An 8,094-nucleotide genomic window follows, 5' to 3' on the forward strand; every position below is an offset into this window, starting at 1 on the left:
TGTCCCTGTGAACTGTGCATCAGAGAAACAATCCGGGTAGACCCCGTTGGCTGAATCAATATGATAAAGTGGATTTGTTGTCAGTTCAGATATTGTACAAATCTGGCTAATATAACTTTGGCTACTGGAGTATCATCTGAGGACTCAGATATTTATGTACTGTGACCATCCCCCACCGCTCCTCGGAGAAGCTCAAGGATGTATACCTGGCTATCCTGCTGCCTCCCATTTTATCCTCAGAACAGGCCAAACCGGTAGTTCCCACTCTAAAAGTGTGTGTAACTGGCCCCACAGCACCCATGGAATTTGAGCCCAACTCTCCCAAGTTCTGGTTGAATTGTGTGAAATGTTTTCCTCTCCACCACACGTTTTGGGCAAGCTGCTCTACACATGCATCCAGGTTGGCAAACACTTTGCTGCCTGGCTTTGCAGTTTAAAATGAGAAAATGCCCATTTCTCCTCATTTTCCATATCCATGCTTATAAGAACAACTTATAGCCACAAAGGCTTCTATGAGCACATGGGTGTATCACATTGTTATTGCATCTCTTCCCTGAGGATGATTAAAGGTTAGCAGCACTTTCTTTCTCTCCCATATCTCAGGAGAGGAGCTGGAGGCACATTGTAGTCTAGTTCAGTTGAGGCAAAACCTTTACTTTCGCCCCCGGGTGAGAAACTGGAGGATCTTGATGGCTTTTTAAAATTTTATTTTATTTTATTTACAGGATTTTTTAAGCTGCACCATTATCAATGGTCTCTGAGTGGTGTACAACAATATTAAAACTTTAAAAACATTAAAAATAGGCGATATTATAATACCCTATATTAAAAACAGTCATTAAAACACTAATATTAATAAATCCTGCTGCTCATATGGCCACCTAAAGAATACTATTTAATTAAAATACTGGCTAAACAGAAAGGTCTTTGCCTGGAGCCAAAAAGCCAAAAGTGTTGGAACCAGTCGGATCTCTATAGGGAGGGCCTTCAAAGTTGGGGGGCAACAGCCGAGAAGTCCCTATTTCGGCATGCCACCCCCCTCGCCTCTTTCAGGGATGGCACCTTCAGAAGGGCCTCCTGGCCTGATCTTAGAGGACGGGCAGGTTCGTATGGAAGAAGGCGGTCCTTTAGGTAACCAGGTCCTAAGCCGTTTAGGGCTTTATATGTCAAAGTAAGCACTTTGAATTGGGCCTGAACAGCAACCCGCAGCTAGTGTAAATTTTTCAGAACAGTTGCGATATGAGTCCATGCAGTAGCACCACGTACTAGCTGTGCAACCCGGTTCTGTGCCAGTTGCAGTCTCCAGACCGTCTTTGAAAGCTACCCCACATACAGCATATTGCTATAGTCCAGTCTAGTTGTTATCAGTGTATGTGTGACTGTTGCCAGGCTCTTCTCATCCAGGTAAGAGCGAAGTTGATATATTCTCCACAGCTTTAAGAAGGCACTCCTGGACACAAGAGTCCACCTGGGCTTCCAAGGTCAGACCTGGGTCAAGGATCATCCCCAAGCTGCGGACCCTGTCCTTTAGGGGGAGTGTAACCCCATCTAGGGCAGAGAAATGGCCGTTTAACCTATCTGGCAGAGCACCTACCAGCAGCACTTCCAACTTGTTTGGATTGAACCTCAGTTTATTTACCCTCATCCAGCCCATTATCAAGTCCAAGCACGAGTTCAGAACGGTGACTGCCACACCTGGAATGGTAGAGAATGAGAGGTAGAGCTAGGTGTCGTCAGCGTATTGCTGACTCCTCAGCCCAAACTTCCTAACAACCTCCCTCAGCTGTTTCATGTAGATATTGAATAGCATGGGGGACAGTATAGAGCCCTGAGAAAAACCCTATGATGCAACCGCCATGGATCAGAGCTACTGTCCCCTAGCACCACCACCTGCACTCGATGAGCCAGGTAGGAGCGGAACCACCATAAAATGGTGCCTCCCATTTCCATCCCAGCCAATCTGTCCAGAAGGACCCCATAGACAATGGTGTCAAAAGCCGCTGGGAGGTCCAGGAGAATCAAGGGATGAATTCCCCCTGTCTTTCTCCCAGCAAACATTGTCAAACGGCGACCAAGGCAGCCTCCATCCCATAACCCGGCCTGAAACCCGATTGAAATGGATAGATAATCTGTTTCATCCAGGAGATCCTGGAGCTGCTCAGCCACCACACATTCCAACACCTTTACTGGAAAAGGGCGGTTCACCACTGGTCATAGATGGCCTATTAGCACATAATCTCTTTGTCGGGTGGATGGTGATGAAAAGAAGCCTTGTGAGAAAGGGAGGCAATCCAGAAAGTCTTACTATATTCTTCCTATACTGTTGTTAAGCCATCACAATAACTGCTAGATCCTAATGCCCACCTAGTCTATGTCCCTTTCAGTCTCCTAGATGGAATGGACCATCTGCACTGCCAGATTTGGCATGGATTTCTGGTTGCAGCGTTCATGGGGTCTTGCTTAACACCATATTTGCTGTAAAAAACTATATTGTAAAGCATCTTCAAAACAGTATCACTGCTGAAAAGGCGCATTCCTTTTAGGTAACACTAGACATTTATCATCATGCCTGTTGATCTGGGTTTCATCTCCGATTCAAAAGCTCACTTGAATCATCTGATCTATTCTGTTTTGCCAGCATGTGCTCTCCTCTTTATTTTGGTCATTCTCCATGCTGTTACTCCTTGCTAATGAGGTGCCTTTGTTGCTTTAACCTTAATGCAAAAGGGAAATGTCTTGCACTTCATGGTTATCACAGGTGGGTGTAACATGGATTCTGTCAGAACATGAGACTTTCTGCATTTTTCATTTCATCCTTCTGAAATGGATGCATCTGCTTGGTTGGTATTTATGGGAAGCGGCTTTAGTTGGAGCCACATTTTTTGCAGTTTCAAGTAGGGTCTAGGCTGATACTGATCCCCTGTTCCTTGGCTTTACTAGATTCCTGCTCTGGCGACGACCAGCGTTCTCCAGTCTGCTGTGCATCGGTGAAATAATGTTGCCAGTGAGGAGCAGATAATGCATGGCTGATCTCCTATGTTACCAAAATGGCTTTTACTAGCAAAACTACCCCAAACTAGAGCAGAAGAAATATTACAACTGGATCTCTCCTTGCCACTTACTAAAGATCCTTGCAGAAACATGGACAGAATCCAGCAGCTGCCACTACAAAGAGGCTTTGGCCAGAAACATGATAACCTTATGTGAACTCGAGCAACTGAACTGGAAAAGGAAGAGACGGTTTACAGCATTAACCGCCTGTTATTTAATAGCCATTTCAGTTCTCCCTCCACAGGCGGCAGCCTTTACCCCCTTTTTATTGTTCTACTGTAACTATAAATCTTTTACTTGGTTTCAGAAAGTTTTGTATTCATTTTGCTAATATTGTTGGCTTAACTCTCTCTGTAAAGAATTCCATCTCGCTTTTGTCTCATTCGAAACCTATGTAGAAATGTGAACAATCCTGAAGATTAAAACAGAGTATAAAAGACTTGAAATTTCTTGTAAACTTAAGCCAGGCAGGGAATGTGTAAATCAGTTAGAACAGGCTGCTTTTATTTTGTGCTGCTTACTTTTGTATAGTCCCATCCTGCCGAGGAGGCGGAGAAAAGGTGTTCTCCAGGACTGGGTTTTTAAAAAACAAAACAACTTTTTTTTAATTTTGCTTCTAGCTGTCTTGTTCTTCCAGGTGGTTGTTTTTTAAATCAAATCTTCATGCAGTCCATGAAGGAGTGGGAAATACTTTGAAGAGAAATAGCTGTATCCACCAGAGGTGATAAGAGTATTTCATAAATGCTAAAGAACAAAAGCCAGTGGCATGTTCAAGAAGGTTTTAATATTGAATGTACAACGTGTGTGATCCTTCATGCATAGAGGTGTCTTTCATAGGTGACAGGATCCATGATGGCTCCTGCTCAATTTCTGGTACAGATGCCAATAAATTCTGCTGTCACTGTGATGTGAGCAGTGTTGTAGTATGTCTGCCTCTCTTGAAGACACAGGGAACAGTGCTTACAGACTGCTGCCCTATGCCATGGCTCGGCGTTACAAACAAAATGTTCCTGCTGCAAGATGCCAAGACTTCGAAGCATTCAAGCTTGTTGAGTTCTTTAATATTAAAGTATAAAAGTCTAGAACAGCTGCCTTTCAGCTGAAGATATATTCCAAAACATGTACCTTAGCAAATGAGAAGGCCAGCTATAAGTATGGAAGACTTTGTTTTCACAAGCAATATATTTGTTTCTTTCTAGTCTGGGGAAAGCAGAAGGCATGTGAGTCATACCAAATACCACTCAAAAATGACATCAGCTCTATTGGAGAATGGAGGTACAACACATAGATGTCTTGTGTTACTGCTTTTTTTTTTCCTAATCAGGAAATGTGAGATTCTTGCTCCTTGGAAACGTGGTGGCTAATTCAACCCCATGTTTTTGTTTGTTTGTTTGCAAGCATTTTATTGGTTGAAAGCTTTGCTAGTTCATTTTTCTGTTTGTTTTAATTTTTATTATTATTTTGGATTTTGAAGTATGAGCAATCTCGTCACTTTTCTTTAATTACTTTAAAATGTAAACCAAGTGGTCAAGGTCTGATTTGGTCCATCCTACAATTGGGGGAGTGCAATGGGAATGTTTTTAATGTTGGTCCCTGGAGAAGTTTGAATAACTGTATCACTTGGTTACTGTAGATGTTGGTTCTTTGGACATGTGCACTTCCATTTGTACAGTTCTACACTTCAGTGTGCATTCTTTGTAAATACTTGTGGTCAATGATGTAATGTTAGAGACTTATAAAGGCAGCCTCTTCTCTCTATATATCTGGAAACTTCAGTTGCTGTACTATACTTAAAAAGTTGATTGATGCAAATTCTCAACTTGTACTTGGTTGTGGGCAGTCCTTGCCCTACATTATAGATAAATCCCACCATCACCTACTGAAAATATAGTTAGAATGTCTCTATAAACCTGTGTACTGGTAACAAATATCTCGGAACACCTCATTTGTATTATCACTGTATTTGTGTACTTTAATAATTGTGTAAATAAATTCATAAGGACTTCTAATCATTTTGTGCTCTAGCCATGTTTGTGTGCCTGATGTGTTTTCTGCATATAAATAGACCACAACTAAATATTTTTGCTAAGACTTGATTTCTGCAAATTCTAATGGAATCGATGTGAGTTAATTGGTAGATATAATTGTGCTTCAGTTTGTTAAAATTTATTTCCAGTTCTCTCCTTTTTGTGTTCTTACATGTTAAGCAACTAAGACACAATATCTTGCTATGATTGCAGCTCGGACATCAGTAGTGTTCATGCTCATTAGGCCAGGGACATAGAGACAATCTGGGGTGAGGACACTAGAAGTTGGTGAGGATGTGCACCAACTTATTTTTAGGTAAGACAAAATAGGAGGGGAGAAATGGCAGGTGATTGATATGAAAGCTGTTAGAAGAAATAAAAGCACAGATGCTATCAGGGCATAGGAGATCCTTATCTTGTTGACATGAGGTTTGTCTCATTCTGCAACTGTCATACTATCTGATGCTGTAAAAAGCTTTAAGTGCAGAGTTCAGCTGTCAGTGTAGGAAGCTAGTCTCTAGAACAAAGGTGATGCAATTGGAGAAACTCCTAATGTCAGCCCTAGTACTGCAGTGTAACATGAAAACTTCAAAACCAGGTAAGTGAATTGGCCAGAATCCTGTTGTACAGCTATGCCTGTGTAACTAGAAGTTGTATAAGCATTTCCAAAATTCATACCAAGGCAGAAGTTACATCCAGCAAGCATTCCCACCGGCGTTGCTACACAACTGCTTGCACAAGTACACATGCAGTGTGGACTGGCTGAGAATAGTTCCCTGTGAATTTCCCCAAGCATAATTTTACATTGTACTAAGTGCAACACAATTTCAGCCAGTGGGCATGGTGTGAACCGAGTCATTATCACAGTCATAAAGCTATTCAAGTCTTCTCCATTGGAATTATGTAGTGGCTATCTTTATGTAGTCTGCATCATCTAAGACAGCCATTCTCAATCTCTTTTTGGCCATGGTCGTAAACATAGTATGAAAGAAATATAGGCCGAATCAGAATTGTATGAGTCACACCATGAATCTTATAAGGTTGTGTGTAAAGAATTGTTTCCAGTCTGTGGCCCCCTTCAAATGTGCCAGGAGCCCCCAGGGGGCCATGGACAGATCTAAGAGATCCCTCTGCTATGCAACCTTGCAGCAAAATGCTACTTCCCAGAGTGACTAGGCAGAACAAAGTGTGAACCCTTCATACACCAGACAGTTATATGAAACGGATACTATCTTCAGCGGCATTCTACCGAGACTTATTTGGCACTTCCATAAGGGAGGTAGCCAAGGGCATGTCCTTCACCTTTCATCAGGCTGGCCAGGAGAAGATAGACATGCATGCAGGGTAGAGCGCTAACGTTGCTGTTTTCCAAACCACCTGACTGAAGCATGCTTTCTTTCAGTGAATCTGGAGGCACATATCTTTTTAAGGATAGGTCTGAGTACAGACCATTAGAGGCCTTTCCCTCTTGTTTTCCTGTGAGTAGCACTTCTCCAAGCATGCCTCTACCACAGATTTACCGTGCTGTATGAAATAAGGCAATTTTGTTCATATGAGGAGTGAATGGCCCGACTCATCCCCAGCAGAAATGCAGTAGAATGGCTTGTCATTTGATGCAGATGAAACCACAACTGCAAACTGGCCTACCCCCCACTCCACCCCCAAAAGTAAAAGGTTTTGCAGATTTGTTGCCTAGAAATTGCATAATTTCCACATGGGTTGCAGTGAAATACAATGTTTTTTTAATTCTAATGAAAAAAACTACACTCTAGTGATCAAAGTTTTTTAAAGTGTAAGGGGGGAGCTCAATATTTATTTTACTTATATGCCGCCCACAGTACCCAAAGGACTCTGGGCAGCTTACAACAATTTAAATACAGTAAAACAATAAAAAGATAAAACAATTAAAAATACAGTGCTCTAAGAATTGCCGTCAGGACCCACGGTTGATATTATTTCAATTAAAAACCTGGAACAGACAGGTTTTGACCTGGTGCCAAAACGTCATCAACTTTGGCGCCAGACAAATCTTCCTCGGGAGGGCGTTCCATAGTCTGGGGCAGCTGCTGAAAAGGCCCTTTGTCTACAAGCCATCCCTCTCACTTCACTGAGGGACTGCTCTTTCAAAAGGGCCCCTTGGCTAGATCTTTATCGCCGGCAAGGTGTATATGGAAGGAGGTGGTCCTATCCAGGGCCCAAGCCGTTTAAGGGCTTTATATGTCAAAACAAGCACTTTGAATTGGGCCCAGGCAGTGACCGGTAGCCAATGCAATTTGAACAGAATTGGCCTGATGTGTTCCCTAGTGGCCCCACCAACTCACCAGCTGCGCAGCTTGATTCTACATGGCAAAATCATCCACCATGTCTACTAGAGTGCACCAGAGATATCTTTGAGCCCAAAAAAGTTTATTTTAGAGGCTGCATGTTCTCCACCCATGTCCCAGTTGGAGGCTTCTGCCAGGAGACTTAATACCAGTTTCAGCATCAGATTTTTGAAATGGACTTGGGCAAGTTGCAAGTTCTTTCTTCGTAAAACAAAAATCATGATTTGTCTCATTTATGACATTTTATCATTGCCTTCATCCAAAGAGCTCCAGGTGGTTTTAGTGTGTGGTGTACGTATCATTACCTTCTAAATAATTCTCTGAGGCAGATAACAGAGGTGAAGGGAGAGAGGTGGGTTCAAACTCTTTCTTGTGGAGATTACTGGGTGATGTTGATACAAGGTTTCTCCAAGACTGACAATCAAGTCACCACATTTAGCACTGTTAGAACTGAAGGTGCAGTATAGTCTGTAAAATGTCCATAAAAATAGGAATTTAAAAGGCGCAACGAAGCTTTTAATCACCTACAGCTTCGAACAGCGAACAACTGAAGTTAGCAATTTCCAAAGGAAGTAGCTGTGTCAGTCTGTCTCAGCATGTTGGCAAAAGAAAAAGAAAAAGTGTAGCACTTCAAAGATGAACAATTGCAGTTCAGTGTGAGCATTTGTGGATTAAAATCCACTTCCTCAGGC

The 8,094-nt window shown here is 42.3% G+C and overlaps 1 protein-coding gene across 2 annotated transcripts in view; it reads left to right on the forward strand.

Annotated features, from left to right (window-relative positions):
- CSNK1D (casein kinase 1 delta) overlaps window positions 1-5,060 on the forward strand; it is a 30,532-nt gene extending 25,472 nt beyond the window's left edge. For both annotated transcript variants that reach the window (XM_072990640.2, XM_072990638.2), the window contains one exon: window positions 2,941-5,060. Coding sequence is in view for 1 of the 2 variants with exons in the window: in XM_072990638.2 (XP_072846739.1) it covers window positions 2,941-2,991 (51 nt within the window). In the remaining variant the exon portion in view is untranslated. The remainder of the gene's footprint in view (window positions 1-2,940) is intronic.
- The last annotated feature ends 3,034 nt before the right edge of the window (window positions 5,061-8,094 follow it).

Source organism: Pogona vitticeps, chromosome 2 (assembly GCF_051106095.1).
Source record: "Pogona vitticeps strain Pit_001003342236 chromosome 2, PviZW2.1, whole genome shotgun sequence".
NCBI lineage: Eukaryota > Metazoa > Chordata > Lepidosauria > Squamata > Agamidae > Pogona > Pogona vitticeps.